Here is a 16,713-nt window from a genome sequence, read left to right as displayed (position 1 = left end):
AATGGCTCCTTCACAGCTCACGGGCTCTTGAATGACGCCGGCTGCTGCAATCCCGAATACTTAACTCAAAGAACTGTATGAATAGATATTATTTGGAGTTGATCCCCGGTGTGCGAGCGCGAGATCAGCCCGATAAATCAGAGGTTAAGTTAGTTTATGTAATCTGGGAAATAATCCACTTTGCAGTTTTTTTTTTTGTTTTTTTTTTATAGACAGTCTATAGACAATAAAAACATATTAAATGAATCGTTAAATTAACACAATCTACATAAAATTGAAAAACAAAAATTCCTTCTACCATTGTCCAGGCAAAATAATGAAATAAAAACTAATTTTTTTCCTTTTTTTTTTAAATTAAATTAAAAAAGGAAAAATTAATTATCTGAAACTATGAAACAATTCACTGTGAAGTTTTGCAATAAAGTATAGAAAGTGAAGAAAATTCTCTCTCTCTCTCTCTCTATATATATATAAAAAACATTTAAGTTATTAATTTCAGTTAGATGGAGAAATCTTTGGACATTGACCGAACCTTCGTGAATTCAGCTCTGCAGCTGCTATTTTTTTTAATTTAAAATGAAACAACTGAGATGCAACTGAAGTGGAGATTTTCAGATTTAATAAAAGGGGTTGAACAAAATTCTCCCGTGAAACGATTAGGAATTGAGACCATTTTCCTATAAAGCCGCCTCCACATTTCAGGGGCTCAGTAGTCAATGGCCAAAATATCTTTACCATAAATAAAATGTCCATTGTTAAGACTTTGTAGAGAATCCTTTGCCACAATGAAGTCTGGAAGTCGTGGACGTCACCATCGCCGGGTTTCCTCCTGTGATTCCTTGCCGTCTTTACTGCAATGACTTCAGTCGTTGTATGTGGGTCTTTCTGCCTTAAGTCTTGTCTTCACCCTGTGAAATACGGCTCGATGGGCTGAGATCTGGTGAGGACTCGGCCATTGCATAATATTCCACCTCTTTCGCAGGATGTTTTGGGTCATTGTCCTGTGAAGCGTCATCCAATCAGCCTCGCTGCATCTGGTAGAATCTGAGCAGAAAGTATCGCCCTGAACACAGGGGATACATCAGTCTTCTTCTGTCTTCAGTCACGTCATCGACATCCACTAGTGACTCGGTGCCATTGGAAGCCATGACTGCCCGCGCCATCACACCGCCTACACCATGTGTTACAGAAGATGTGGTGTGCTGGGGATCATGAGACGTTCCAAGCCTTCTCCAGACTTTCTTCTGCCCATCACTCTGGTACAGGTTGACCTTAGTTTTGCTTTTCCAGAACTGGGCGGCTTCTTTAGATGTTTTTTGGCCAAGTCTAATCTGGCCTATTTTTAAGGCTGATGAATGGTCTGCAGCTTGTGGTGAACCCTCTATGTTTGCTCTCATGAAGTCTTCTCTTTATGGGAGACTTAGGGTACCGTCTCACATAACGATTTACCAACGATCACGACCAGCGATACGACCTGGCCGTGATTGTTGGAAAGTCGTTGTGTGGTCGCTGGGGAGCTGTCACACAGACCGCTCTCCAGCGACCAACGATGCCGAGGTCCCGGGTAACCAGGGTAAACATCGGGTTACTAAGCGCAGGGCCGCGCTTAGTAACCCGATGTTTACCCTGGTTACCAGCGTAAAAGTTAAAAAAAACAAACCGTACATACTCACATTCCGGTGTCCGCCAGGTCCCTCGCAGTCTGCTTCCCGCTCTGAGTGCCGCCGTAAAGTGAAAGCAGATCACAGCGGCGACGCCACCGCTGTGCTCTGCTCTCACTTTCCGGCCGGCAGTCAGTCAGAGCGGGAAGCAGACGGCAAGGGACCTGACGGACACCGGAATGTGAGTATGTACAGTTTTGTTTTTTTTTACTTTTACGCTGGTAACCACGGTAAACATCGGGTTACTAAGCGCGGCCCTGCGCTTAGTAACCCAATGTTTACCCTGGTTACAAGCGAACGCATTGCTGGATCGCTGTCACACACAACGATCCAGCGATGACAGCGGGAGATCCAGCGACGAAAGAAAGTTCCAAACGATCTGCTACCACGTACGATTCTCGGCAGGATCCCTGATCGCTGCTGCGTGTCAGACACAGCAATATCGTATGGATATCGCTGGAACGTCACGGATCGTACCGTCGTAGCGACAAAAGTGCCACTGTGAGACAGTACCCTTAGATACGGAGACACAGACTTCCTGGAGAGTGGTTTTCACCTGGATGGATGTTGTGAAGGTTTTTCTTCACCACGAAAAGGATTCTACGATCATCCACCATTGTTGTCACCCGTGGAGGTCCAGGCCTTTCTGAGTTCCCAGATCACCAGTGCTCTTTCTTTTACAGAATGGACCAAACTGTTGATTTGGCCGCTACTAACAATTCTGCTATTATACATAGACACATATATAAATCCGCATTAAACCCCGCCCCCCCAAAAAAAAAAGAAGCAATGAGTCAAATCCGCACCCAAAACTCCTGAAAATAAATGCCTTTATACGGTTTGATAAGTTTGGAGCATCTTTGGACTATTAGGATTACTTTAGTCCACTAACAGACGCCAAACTGTGATATAATTACAGCACATGATGTCACAAATGAGGTCGAACTTATTTATTCTTCAAGTTATTGGATCGGCAACAAGCTTCTTGCCAAACACGTTGTAAAATGTCTCCGATGCCAGGTCATTGTACAAGAGGGGGAGGTGAGCTGTGACATCACCTATTGTGAATTGTGGATCCTGTGTTATCTACTGTATATAGAGGTGTTATCAGTCATTGTACAGGAGGAGGTGAGCTGTGATATCACCTATTGTGAATGGTGGATCCTGTGTTATCTACTGTATATAGAGGTGTCATTAGTCATTGTACAGGGGGAGGTGAGCTGTGATATCACCTATTGTGAATGGTGGATCCTGTGTTATCTACTGTATATAGAATGTGTTATCAGTCATTGTACAGGAGGAGGTGAGCTGTGATATCACCTATTGTGAATGGTGGATCCTGTGTTATCTACTGTATATAGAGGTGTTATCAGTCATTGTACAGGAGGAGGAGGTGAGCTGTGACATCACCTATTGTGAATTGTGGATCCTGTGTTATCTACTGTATATAGAGGTGTTATCAGTCATTGTACAGGAGGAGGTGAGCTGTGACATCACCTATTGTGAATGGTGGATCCTGTGTTATCTACTGTATATAGAGGTGTTATCAGTCATTGTACAGGAGGAGGAGGTGAGCTGTGACATCACCTATTGTGAATGGTGGATCCTGTGTTATCTACTGTATATAGAGGTGTTATCAGTCATTGTACAGGAGGAGGAGGTGAGCTGTGACATCACCTATTGTGAATGGTGGATCCTGTGTTATCTACTGTATATAGAGGTGTTATCAGTCATTGTACAGGAGGAGGAGGTGAGCTGTGACATCACCTATTGTGAATGGTGGATCCTGTGTTATCTACTGTATATAGAGGTGTTATCAGTCATTGTACAGGAGGAGGAGGTGAGCTGTGACATCACCTATTGTGAATTGTGGATCCTGTGTTATCTACTGTATATAGAGGTGTTATCAGTCATTGTACAGGAGGAGGTGAGCTATGACATCACCTATTGTGAATGGTGGATCCTGTGTTATCTACTGTATATAGAGGTGTTATCAGTCATTGTACAGGAGGGGGAGGTGAGCTGTGACATCACCTATTGTGAATGGTGGATCCTGTGTTATCTACTGTATATAGAGGTGTTATCAGTCATTGTACAGGAGGAGGAGGTGAGCTGTGACATCACCTATTGTGAATGGTGGATCCTGTGTTATCTACTGTATATAGAGGTGTTATCAGTCATTGTACAGGAGGAGGAGGTGAGCTGTGACATCACCTATTGTAAATGAAGTATTATCTACTGTATATAGAGGTGTTACCTCTAATAGTAATTACGTCTGTATTGATAAGGACACTGCTGACAGGTGAACTCTACAGAAGATTGGAAGGTATTTAATTGTTTTAAAACCTGTTTTATAAAAAATTAAAATTGATAAAACAAAATAACTTGATTTGGAGGACAGACCATTTTCTCTCTAAGATTTGTTTGTTGTCTCATTACAAACTGAAGGCGTACAACATTAATAAAAAAAACCATAATTTGTAAAACACTTTTTACTAAGGATCGTGTTTGAGATTCACATATTTTACAAGCAGTAAGAGAGGGACCCATCACAAAATTTACAGCGATCATCCTTTAATCGGTGCTCCTGCTCCTGATAAATAAATGATAGGTTTATGTTAAATACATTTGCACAGTTCCTCGCTGAAGAACGTCTCCCTCCTTTTTCACGAGTCAGAGAGACAAAGTATCAAGTATAGAGGTAATGGCTGGATGGTAAAGCTCCGCTTCAGAGCTCCCCTAACTTCCTCAAGATGTCACTCCCAGCCGGGGCATTGGTGAATATACTGCCCACCACCGCGTGCGTTCCCCAGACGTTGTGGCGGATCACTTTACAGCAGCCCAGGTCCTCCACTCGGAATCCAAGGTGTCGATAACGTTCATCGGTTTCGTAGAGAGTGTTGTTTGTGTAAGGTCCAAAGTACTGAAGGAAACGAGAACAAGTGTAAAAACACAACCCCTCTCTTACCAGCATTATCGGTGAATCCTGACAGCGTGCACACCGCACGCTGCTAGGATTCAGAAGCATGCAGTCATACTGCAGAGCAAATGCGTGATATATTGGTGCACTTAAATTATTTGTCTGTTTTAGTAGAAAAAAAAAATGGATGCAAATGACATCTGTTTTTCACTGTTCTCCGTGTTCATTAGGACTGCTCTTAGAGAGCCTGTGCCCAAAGCTGTCAGTTTCATGTGTGCATGCGTCGCACACATACCGATCTAGCCCGCCCCAATACAGGACGTCATTGATGACATCCTGCCGACAGCGCAGGGCTGGAAGTTCTGGAAAGCTCAGAACATCAAGCGTCCGGTTGACAAGATATAATCATGGCCGGATCAGAACAGGAGAGCGAGGATGTATGACTGCACTCCAGAAAACTTGGAAGGAGCCACTCATTGCGATATAAGTGGATTGCAAACAGCCCCTTTAATTGGGCAGGCTCTCCAGGTGTGATATTAGCTATGATCTTCTCGCTTCAGCTCCCATTCCCCTCTCACAGCATGTAGTCTCAGAGATGAGACACTGCAGCTGCATCTCCCCCCTCCTCGCTTTCTACAACATTTTTTGAATTTGTACAAAAAAAAAAAAAAATGTAATTTGCAACAAGAAAAGAACGTGAGAAGGTGGAGTAGGACTGGTTGTACGGTCACTCACCGCCAGCCCTGATGATGGGTCAATGAAGTCCGCCCAGTATCCTTCTGATCTTAGGGCGAAGCAGACTTCCTTGGCACCATTAATAAACTAAAAAATGGAGAAAAGAAAACACATTAATTACCGGTCAGCCAGCAAAGCCTGGAAGGACTGTATGTAAAATGTCTATTCTCGCAGTATCGGCAGCAGGACGCTAGGTGTCCGGGCCACACAGGAGACGCCAGGTATAAAGCACAGAGTAAACATCACCCAGAACAGTAACCAGTGAGAAATAAAGCAACCGACGCGATTACATCTGATCATACAACATGTAGTCAAACTTCACTGCTGGAAACGTTCCCAGACTTGTGGTTTTACTTGGAGTGAGAGAGAAGATGATGAACACTTTATGCCTTGGAATTAGGTAACAGAGTATCTTATACGGGTCATAGGAGCCTCACTCTCCACATTAAAGAAGTCGTAAAAAGGAATGAAAATGTCACGTCCATGTGGAGTAACTTTGCATCTATTCTTTTTTTTTCCATAGCACCTGTGTTGACCTATGTGTCCTCATGGTAACAAACTACAAGCAAACTTTGTGCAGGGGCACCGTCACTCGGTGCCCATCCGCGGAGGCACAGTCACTTGGCGGTCTTCCCCCACAGAGGCATTTCACTCGGCGGTCTTCCTCCACAGAGGCATCTCACTTGGCGGACTTCCCTTGCAGAGGCATCTCACTTGGCGGGACTTCCCCCACAGAGGCATTTCACTCGGCGGTCTTCCTCCACAGAGGCATCTCACTTGGCGGTCTTTCCTCGCACAGGCATCTCACTTAGCGGTCTTTCCCCGCACAGGCATCTCACTTGGTGGTCTTCCCCGCACAGGCATCTCACTTGGCGGTCTTCCCCACACAGGCATCTCACTTGGCGGTCTTCCCCACACAGGCATCTCACTTGGCGGTCTTCCCCACACAGAGATCTCACTTGGGAGTCTTCCCTGCAGAGGGATCTCACTTGGCGGCCTTTCCCGAACAGCCACTGTCAGTTGGCGATTCCCCCCACAGACGCACAGTCACTAGGCAGGCTGCCAGATCAGACTACACAGGGATTAACTGTAGTCTGTAACCATGGAGACACATCGCTTGGAACCAGAGCTGTATAGCCACAATAACAGGATTTTTGGTTGCTTACCGTAAAATCTGTTTCTTGGAGCCTCCATTGGGGGACACAGGAACCATGGGTGTATGGGTGTATGCTGCTGCCACTAGGAGGCTGACACTATGCAAATAAAAAAGTTAGCTCCTCCTCTGCAGTGTACACCCCACCGACTGGCATTATACTCTTCAGTTAGTGAGAAAGCAGTAGGAGATAATGAACAAGGTTGAAAAACCATAACCACAAACTTGAGAAATGTAAACGTGAGAACAGTCATATAACATATAACAACAGAAACATTGGGAGGGAGCTGTGTTCCCCAATGGAGGCTCCAAGAAACAGATTTTACGGTAAGCAACCAAAAATCCTGTTTTCTTTATCGCCTCTCATTGGGGGACACAGGAACCATGGGACGTCCCAAAGCAGTCCCTGGGGTGGGAAAAACAGACTTCCATCAGGTCAGAGGACTCACCACTGCCGCCTGCAAGATCCTTCTGCCTAGGCTGGCGTCCGCCGAAGCGTAGGTATGGACCTTGTAAAATTTGGCGAACGTGTGGATGGAAGACCAAGTTGCTGCTTTGCAAAGCTGTAGGGCGGAAGCCCTGTGGCGCACCGCCCAGGAGGCGCCGACTGCCTGGGTAGAGTGAGCCTTAATCCCAGGAGGGGGCACTCTGTTCTTGACCCGGTAAGCCTCCAAGATTGCCATTCTGATCCAGCGAGCAATAGTCGCCTTAGAAGCCGGCTGGCTTCTGCGCGAGCCATCAGGAATGACGAAAAAGGAATCCGTCTTCTGGAAAGTGGAGGTTCTATCCAGATAGACCTTCACTACCCTGACGAGGTCCAGCTTGTTCAACGATCGCTCCAGAGGATGAGTCGGAGCTGGACAAAAAGAAGGAAGAACGATGTCCTCGTTGAGGTGGAAAGTGGAAACCACCTTAGGAAGAAAAGAAGGCGGAGGCCTGAGGACCACCTTGTCCTGGTGGATGACCAGGAACGGAGGACGGCAAGACAGGGCCGCCAGCTCGGAAACGCGGCGGATAGAAGTGATGGCCACAAGAAAAGCCACCTTCCAAGATAGAACTGACAGGGGAACCTCCCTGAGAGGCTCGAAGGGAGAAACCCTCAGAACGTCCAGTACCAGGTTTAAATCCCATGCATCCACAGGGGCCCTGTATGGCGGGACAGCGTGGGCTACTCCCTGAAGGAAGGTCTTAACCTGTGGCCGAGAAGCTAAAGTCTTCTGAAAGAGGATGGAAAGCGCGGAGACCTGGCCCTTCAGGGAGAAAAGAGCCAGGCCCGAATCCAGTCCTGCCTGAAGGAAGGCCAAAAGAGAAGGCAGGGAATAGGTCATAGATGGAACGCGGTTGGACTCGCACCAACGGAAGCCTTCCAGGTCCGGTAGTAGATCCTGGAAGACGAAGGCTTCCGAGCCTGAATCATGGTGTGAATCACCCGGTCCGAAGGGCCGGACGCTCTTAGAACCGCGGTCTCAACAGCCACGCCGTTAAACTGAGCGACTGAGAATTCGGGTGGCAGATCGGACCCTGAGACAGCAGATCGGGCCTGTCTGGAAGGCGCCAGGGAGCGTCCGCGAGAAGGTTGACGAGCTCTGCGAACCAAGCTCTCCTGGGCCAATCCGGGGCGATCAGGATGACCGGCACCCCTTCCGCCTTGATCTTCTTCAACAGTTTGGGAAGTAATGGAAGGGGAGGGAACAGGTAGGGCAGCACGAACTGTGACCAAGGGATGGCTAGAGCGTCGACGCCCACTGCGAGAGGATCGCGAGACCTGGAGACGAACTGCGGAACCTTCCTGTTGATTCGAGACGCCGTGAGATCCACGTCCGGAGTCCCCCATCGAAGACAAATCTGATGGAAGACCTCCGGATGCAAGGACCATTCCCCTGCCGCGAGGCCCTCGCAGCTGAGGAAGTCGGCGGCCCAGTTGTCCACGCCGAGGATATGCACCGCGGATATCACCGGAACTGTTGCCTCTGCCCAAAGGAGGATCTTGGATACCTCGGCAAGGGCCAAGGAGCTCCGGGTCCCCCCCTGATGGTTGACATAAGCCACGGCCGTGGCATTGTCCGTCTGGATCCGGACTGGCAGGCCCCTGAGAATCCTATCCCAGTGGCGGAGGGACAGAAAGATGGCCCGAATTTCGAGGATATTGATTGGCAGAGATGACTCCTGCGACGACCAACGGCCCTGGACCGTCAGGTGACGAAAAACCGCACCCCAGCCGAGCAGGCTGGCGTCCGTCGTCACCACCTGCCAGTGAACTGGAAGGAAGGACCTGCCCTGGGAGACGAGGGGTGACGCCAGCCACCAGTTGAGAGACCGTTTGACCCGAGAAGAGAGGCTGTCCGATTGAGACAGAATGGCTTGCTGGAGGGGTCGCGAGTGAAATTGGGCGAAGGGAATCGCTTCCAATGTTGCTACCATCCTTCCCAGAACCCTCATGGTCGATCGGAGGGAGGGAGGCCGAGGACCCTGGAGTAGGCGTATGTCCCGACAAAGAGTGGATCTCTTGTCTTTGGGAAGGAAGACTCTGGTCTGACGAGTGTCGAAGAGCATGCCCAGGAAGATGATGCGCTGAGAAGGAATAAGGCAGGACTTCTTCCGGTTGACCAGCCACCCGAAACGGACTAAGGTGTCGAGAACAATGGACAGGCTTTCGTGAGCCTGAGAAAAAGACGGAGCCTTGATGAGGATGTCGTCGAGGTATGGAAATAGGACAGGGCCTCTGACTCTCAAGATGGCCATCAGAGCCGCCATGATCTTCGTGAACACCCTTGGAGCGGTTGTGAGGCCGAACGGCAGGGCGACGAACTGAAAATGTTCCCAGAGCACTACAAAGCGCAGGAAACGGTGATGACTGGGAAATATCGGGACATGGAGGTAGGCGTCCTGGATATCTATTGAGCACAGAAATTCCTGGGCCTCCATGGAAGCAATTACTGAACAAAGGGATTCCATCCTGAAGTGTCTCAGACGAACTCTCCTGTTCAGCAATTTGAGGTCCAGAATGGGGCGAACCTTGCCGTCTTTTTTCAGTACCACAAAAAGGTTCGAGTAGAAACCCGTGAACCGTTCTTTTTCTGGGATGGGAACGATTACTCCGGCTTTGAGGAGAGAAGCGATGGCTGCGAAGAAGCCCGGAACTAGAGCGGGATCTCTTGGAGGACGGGATTCGAAGAAACGAACTCTATCTTGTATCCCGAGGATACAACTTCCCTGACCCATGAGTCCTCTACTGCGGAAAGCCAGACGTCCCTGAAAAAGATAAGACGGCCGCCCAACCTGGGAGTTGAGCTGGAGTCTTGCCGAGAGTCATGCAGAGGTGGATCTTCCAGTCCTGGGCCTGGAGGATCTGCCCTGGGAGTAGCGAGGACGCCAGGACGGAGTGGGCCTAAAGGACACCGCCTTCTTCTCTTGACGTGCCTGTGGCCTCTGTTGCTGCTGGGAAAAGGAGCTTGACGCAGCGAAGCGGCGAAAGGGTCGAAGCTGCCGTCTAGGAGGAGGGCGACGAGGCTTAGCCTGGGGGAGAAGAGAACTTGTACCCCCGGTGGCGTTTTTAATGATTTGGTCCAGCTGGGAACCAAATAGACGAGAGCCCTGGAAGGGCAGACTGGTAAGGGACTTCTTGGAAGATAAGTCCGCCTGCCAGGCCTTGAGCCAAACGGTCCGGCGGATGGCAACAGCATTGCTGGAAGCCTGAGCAGCACAAGACGCGGCATCCAGGGAGGCGGAGACCAGATATTCACCCGCGTGGGAAATTTGGTTGGCAAGCTCCGCTAGTTGCGCAGGAGGCGCCCCGTCCAGGATACCTCGACGGAGATCTTTGGCCCATTTGGAAATGGATTTAGAAACCCACGTAGAAGCAAAAGCTGGGCATAGCGCCGCCGCAGCTGCTTCAAAGGCTGACTTCGCGAAGGATTCTACAACTCTATCGTTAGAGTCCTTCAGAGATGCTCCACCGGACAGAGGAAGCACCGTGTTGGTGGACAGCCTGGAAACAGGGGGATCCACCGAGGGAGAGACCGTCCAATTGGCGGTAAGCTCTGAAGGAAAAGGATATAACACGCCCAGGCGTTTTCCCCTCTGAAAACGTCTGGTCGGGTTCTGTCTCTCTCTGGACAAGGTTTCCACGAATTCAGGATGAGGAGCAAAAAACTTGGAGGGTGGTTTGGCCCGTCTAAACAAAACCGCCTGATCTGCGGGTTCCGTAGAGGGATCCTTGATGCCACAGGTTTGGTTTATTGCCCCAATGAGATTCTGGACCATATCTCTCATGGTGGCGATTTGGTTAGAATCCAGCTCCGAAATATCCTCCGAGGGCGCATCAGAGAAAGCCTCGCCTGACTCAGGGGAGGAGGATCGGGGGGACACCCACCGCAGGGGAGGGCCGTGTGGCGAGATGGAGCGAGAAGAGGACTCAGAACGACGTTCCTGTCTGGATCTTTTGTGGCTTATCAAGGAGGGCTCGGGCGGCGGTTCCTGCGACCCGCTGGCAACTGCAGGGGTCACCGATCCAGTACGGACACCAGGGTTTGAGACACCTGTGTTAAATCGGCCACCGATTGAGACAGAGAGGAGGCCCAGCCTGGGATGGGGGTATCACTCTCGGGCGGATCAGCCGGGGGATCCTGGGCGGTGGGAACAATCGGGTTGCTGCAGGCCTGACAGAGCGGAGAGGACTGACCTGAGGGAAGTTTGCTGTTACAGGACGAACAAGCAAAGTATTTGACTAAGACAGAAGACTTAGAGGAAGAAGTAGGAGGGCGAGAGCGGCCCCCTTTAGAGTTAGACATTTTGAGAGGTCCCTGAAGAAAATACCAGCAGGTTAGGGGACAGTGGAGGCAGAGGGGGGTGTCAGTCTGCAGTGCAGCTACTCACGGACCCGGTCCTGGAAGATGGCAAAGTACTTTGGAGAAAAACCCCGCCGCAGATCGTGCTGTGCCCACAGAAGAGATGCTGTAAACGATCCCGGGGTGGCGAAGATGCGGGGAGCGCTGCGTGAGCTCCTGCTGCTGTGAAGCGGTGACGAGACGAGTTTCCCTGGAGGAAAGGGGGCGGAGCCAGACACGGAGGCGCCGGTGGGCAGGGCACATATGTTGGGCGGGAAAAAACCCGCCCGCAGGGGCGGAAGTGGGGGAGAGAGAAACCGGAAGTAGGCCCCGGCCGAAGCCGGGGCCTAAATTAGGAGCCGTGGCCGGGGAAAAGAGCCGCGGCGCCGGAAAAGTGCGCCGCAAGGGCCGGAAGTAGGCCCTGACAGAAGCCGGGGCCTAAATTAGGAGCCGGCGGCCGAGGAAAGGAGCTGCGGCGCCGGAAAGGTGCGCCGCAAGGGAAAACGCGCGGCGCAGTAGCCTACAGGCTGTGCCGCTGAAAAGGCGCCGCAGTGAGCACCAGCCAGAGCAGCTCGCCGCAGGAGGATCGGCGCAACAGCCTGCAGGGTTGCCGCGCTGTGAGGTGCCCCTTGATAAACCGCAGCGCCGGGTAGTGCGCCGCAGAGAAGCGCCCGGCAGCCATAGAGCTGTATGGGAGAGGTTGCCAAGGTGCCCCTGATTAAGGACCACCGGGGATAGAGGAAGAAAGCCGATGAAGCATGGGGGGGAAGAAATGCGCGCCTACGGAGGTCACCGCGCGATAATCAATCCCGGCCGCGCCGCTGCATGGATGCAGGCGATGACCAGGTATAAGAGGGTCACCGCCTGGGAGCCCCTAACAAAAAAAGGCCCCCCCTATGAAAGATCTGGGATGGGATAGGGGAAATACTCACCTAAAACATCCCACGCCGAAACTAACCTGAAAAGAAGGTATGAGACGTCCATGGGAGCTGATGGACGTCCTCGTCTCCGCAACCGACAGGCTCTGGTGGGCGAGTGGATGGGTGACGGAGCCAGGACCGGACTTCTAAGCACGCTTGTGTGCTAGGATCTTGGTCCTGGTGAGGGATCTATGAGGATACGGGGTGGCAGTACACGCCGTACTCATAGTCCGCCTTGTGGGACTACAGGTGTGACTGTTCACCCTGTATCCCTTCCGGAAAACCTGAAAAGAAACGACGCACATTGAGGTAGATAAGGGTCTAATGAAAGACCCGTGTCCACCTCCTACTGACACTAAGCTAAACTGGAGAGTATAATGCCAGTCGGTGGGGTGTACACTGCAGAGGAGGAGCTAACTTTTTTATTTGCATAGTGTCAGCCTCCTAGTGGCAGCAGCATACACCCATGGTTCCTGTGTCCCCCAATGAGAGGCGATAAAGAAAATAGATATTTTATTAAGATCATTTGCAAACTGGTTTAATTTCAAACATATCTGTACTATAAAGAATATAATTTTGTGAGGGTGCACATTCTTTAATTATTTGACCAGTTGTCAGATGCACGCGGCAATAAGTCCCCCTCCCCAAACGTACAAATCTTGGAGCAGCAAATATCACAGCGATCAAATGGACTAACAGGTCTAAAATCTTCCTATGCTATTTCAGACTCCAGCTGTTACTTTGCCTGTCCCCCATGCTTTACAGTGCATCCCTGCCCGTTCAGATGATCTTCTGTGTATAAGCACAAGCTGAGCACACGGGAAGCAAATAATAAAGGATTATATATAATATCAATCCCTCCCTCCTATACACGAGGATGGAGAGGGAAATCCTGGAGAAGAGTTGATCGTACACCCGCCAATGTGGATTATTCCGCACTCTCTAGATCTAGGTTGACAGTCACGTAATAAACACATTATCTCATGTGACGCGAGTGCGGCGGGTCTGGCGCTGCTGTAACGTGGCCTCATTATGTGGAGAAGCCTCCGCTCTGGGGAACCTCACCGCAGGTTACGTCTAACAAGCAGGACACAATCACTGCTGCCAGATTGGAGCCGACAGGGAGGTGATGAGCTGAGAAATATGACAATTAATGCGGAATTAGACCACATTACAGCAGAAAATGCAACGGACCAGAACGCGCCCCACAGACAAGTCGCCGGCGAAACAAAAGGGGCTTGATCCGGGGATCTCACTTCATGACGATGCTGCAAACTGTTTCTTCATAGAATGTCTCAGAGAATAAAAAGTCCGGAGCAAAGAGCCACAGACGTCCCGAGGGGGCTTCATAGAGAACACAATGCACCAGGACCCTCCTGAGGGGGTCTTCGTAGAGAACACAATACACCGGGAGCCTCCTGAGGGGGCTTCATAGAGAACAGAATACACCGGGACCCTCCTGAGGGGGGCTTCATAGAGAACACAATACACCGGGACCCTCCTGAGGGGTGTTCATAGAGAACACAATGCACTGGGACCCTCCTGAGGGGGCTTCATAGAGAACACAATACACCGGGACCCTCCTGAGGGGTCTTCATAGAGAACACAATACACCGGGAGCCTCCTGAGGGGTCTTCATAGAGAACACAATACACCGGGACCCTCCTGAGGGGGCTTCATAGAGAACACAATACACCGGGACCCTCCTGAGGGGGCTTCATAGAGAACACAATACACCGGGACCCTCCTGAGGGGGCTTCATAGAGAACACAATACACCGGGACCCTCCTGAGGGGTGTTCATAGAGAACACAATGCACTGGGACCCTCCTGAGGGGGCTTCATAGAGAACACAATACACCGGGACCCTCCTGAGGGGCTTCATAGAGAACACAATACACCGGGACCCTCCTGAGGGGGCTTCATAGAGAACACAATACACCGGGACCCTCCTGAGGGGGCTTCATAGAGAACACAATACACCGGGACCCTCCTGAGGGGGCTTCATAGAGAACACAATACACCGGGACCCTCCTGAGGGGGCTTCATAGAGAACACAATGCACCGGGACCCTCCTGAGGGGGCTTCATAGAGAACACAATACAGCCTTTAGCAGAACGCCGTGTGGCCTGAACGAACACTGACACCTAGTGGAGAAATGCAGGTAATGCATCAGCAGCTCACGGCCGTCTGCTTCACGAAAATGGCCGCCGCGATAGCCATCTGCGCACGCGCGGATGCCCGCGGCCATTTTCCTGAAGCCGCGGCCAGCAGAGCGCCGCTTCTGCGCACGCGCGGCCAAAGCAAGATGGCCGCGCCCACCGACCACCAATGGAATAACGGACATCGCTGCTATTTTCACACCCCTGTGCAGGATTCGGGACCTTGGACATGCGCACACCACTACGCCACCAACGGAAAACTACGCAAGATCTGGGGGAAGACACCACGCCCATCTGACCTGACCAGCCTGATTGACAGGCGAAAACGACTACTTTGGTAACGTATTTCGGCAGCATAGGTGGGGAAATCGGGGTCCACAAACTACACTATTGTAATGCACAGCTCAGGCCCTATTTAACAGTATTTTTATCTCACACCGAAAAAACGGGGTGACAGGTTCCCTTTAACTGTGGCTCCTCCTGTGCAGTTTACACCCCTGGACGGCATCAGCCTTCTCCAGTTTTGTGCAAAAGCAGTAGGAGGAACGTAACATGAATAACATAATTATGCCTGTAAGAAGGCAACTATGCACGAGCTCAAGAAACAATATGAGAACTCAACAGTTACAACAGCCCGGAAAGGGCAACAGGGTGGGAGCTGTGTCCCCCAATTAGAGGCTAAGAGAAAGAGATTTTACGGTGAGTACACAAAAATCTCCTTTACTCTGTCGCCTCATTGGGGGACACAGGACCATGGGACGTCCTAAAGCAGTCCCTGGGTGGGAAGCAATGGACGAATATTGTGCAGACAGGCCCGTACACTTAGGGCACCGCCGCCTGCAGGACACGTCTACCCAGGCTCGCGTCCGCTGAGGACTGGGTATGAACCCTGTAGTGTTTAGTAAACGTGTGTAAGCTAGTCCAAGTGGCCGCCTTACACACTTGTTGTGCCGAAGCCTGGTGCCGAATGGCCCAGGAGGCCCCTACCGCCCGTGTAGAGTGTGCCGTAATACCGGCTGGAAGAGGAGAATTCTTAAGGCGGTACGCCTCTTGTATGGTGGATTTGATTCACCTGGCAAGAGTAGCTTTGGAAGCTGGCATACCCTTGTGGCCGCCTTCCGGAAGGAGGAAAAGGGAATCAGACCTCCGGAAGGACGCAGTCCTAGACACGTATATACGCAAAGCCCTGACAAGGTCAAGCGTATGCAGAGCCTTCTCCACTCTATGAACCGGAACCGGACAAAGGGATGGTAGTGAAATTTCCTCATTGAGGTGGAAGTCGGACACAACCTTCGGGAGGAAGGATGGGACCGTACGAAGAACTACCTTGTCCTGGTGAAATGCCAGGAAAGGCCGTCTGCAGGAGAGTGCTGTCAGTTCAGACACCCTGCGTAGCGAGGTGATTGCCACCAGGAAAACCACCTTCTGGGAAAGAAGGCGGAGCGGGACCTCCTTAAGGGGTTCGAAGGGTGGTTCCTGCAATGCTGTCAGGACCAGGTTGAGGTCCCACGTTTCTAGTGGTCGTCTGTAGGGGGGAACCAATCGGGAAACCCCCTGAAGGAAAGTCCTTACTTGCGGCTTGGTAGCAATGCGCTTTTGGAAAAGCACTGAGAGGGCTGACACCTGGCTCTTAAGCGAGCCCAATGACAGCCTGGCCTCCAGACCCGATTGGAGAAAACCAAGTACTTTGGGTATGGAATAAGGGAGTGGGATCTGGCCACGAGATTCGCACCAGGTAAAGAAAGCTTTCCAGGTACGGTAATAAATCTTGGCAGAGGCTGGTTTCCGTGCTCTGATCATGGTTCCAATGACATCTGCCGAGAGCCCTGCCTGGGTTAGAACCCAGGTCTCAAGGGCCACGCCGTCAAATTGAGAGCCCCTGAGTTCTGGTGGTAGAACGGCCCTTGTGATAGAAGATCGTGGCGGTCGGGGAGACGCCAGGGGGCGTCTGCTGTGAGTTGTACGATGTCGGCGTACCATGTGCGTCTGGGCCAGTCCGGTGCAATGAGGATGGTTGGAACTCCCTCTTGTTTGATCTTCCTCACCACTCTGGATATCAGGGGGAGAGGTGGAAAAATATAGAGAAGCTGGAACTGGGTCCAGTCCTGAACCAGAGCGTCTGCTCCGAGCGACCGCGGATCGTGTGTTCTGGCAATGAAGTTGGAGACCTTGGCATTGAAATGGGATGCCATTAGGTCCACATCCGGGGTCCCCCAGCGGAGACAGATCTGTTGAAAAATTTCGGGATGGAGAGACCACTCTCCCGAGTCTATTCCTTGTCGGCTGAGGAAGTCTGCTTCCCAGTTGTCCACACCCGGAATGTGGACCGCTGAAAGA

At 51.0% G+C, this 16,713-nt stretch overlaps 1 protein-coding gene across 2 annotated transcripts in view; it reads right to left on the bottom strand.

Moving 5' to 3' along the window:
• Positions 1 to 4,135: 4,135 nt before the first annotated feature.
• MMADHC (metabolism of cobalamin associated D) overlaps positions 4,136 to 16,713 on the bottom strand; it is a 37,279-nt gene continuing 24,701 nt past the window's right edge. For both annotated transcript variants that reach the window (XM_077272987.1, XM_077272988.1), the window contains exons 7-8: positions 5,317 to 5,403; positions 4,136 to 4,584 (exon numbers count right to left, since the gene is read on the bottom strand). In XM_077272987.1, coding sequence (XP_077129102.1) covers positions 4,390 to 4,584; positions 5,317 to 5,403 — 282 coding nt within the window. In that variant the 3' untranslated portion in view covers positions 4,136 to 4,389. The remainder of the gene's footprint in view (positions 4,585 to 5,316; positions 5,404 to 16,713) is intronic.

This window comes from Ranitomeya variabilis, chromosome 7 (assembly GCF_051348905.1).
Source record: "Ranitomeya variabilis isolate aRanVar5 chromosome 7, aRanVar5.hap1, whole genome shotgun sequence".
In the NCBI taxonomy this organism is placed as follows: domain Eukaryota; kingdom Metazoa; phylum Chordata; class Amphibia; order Anura; family Dendrobatidae; genus Ranitomeya; species Ranitomeya variabilis.
This window is presented reverse-complemented; position numbering and strand designations above follow the sequence as displayed.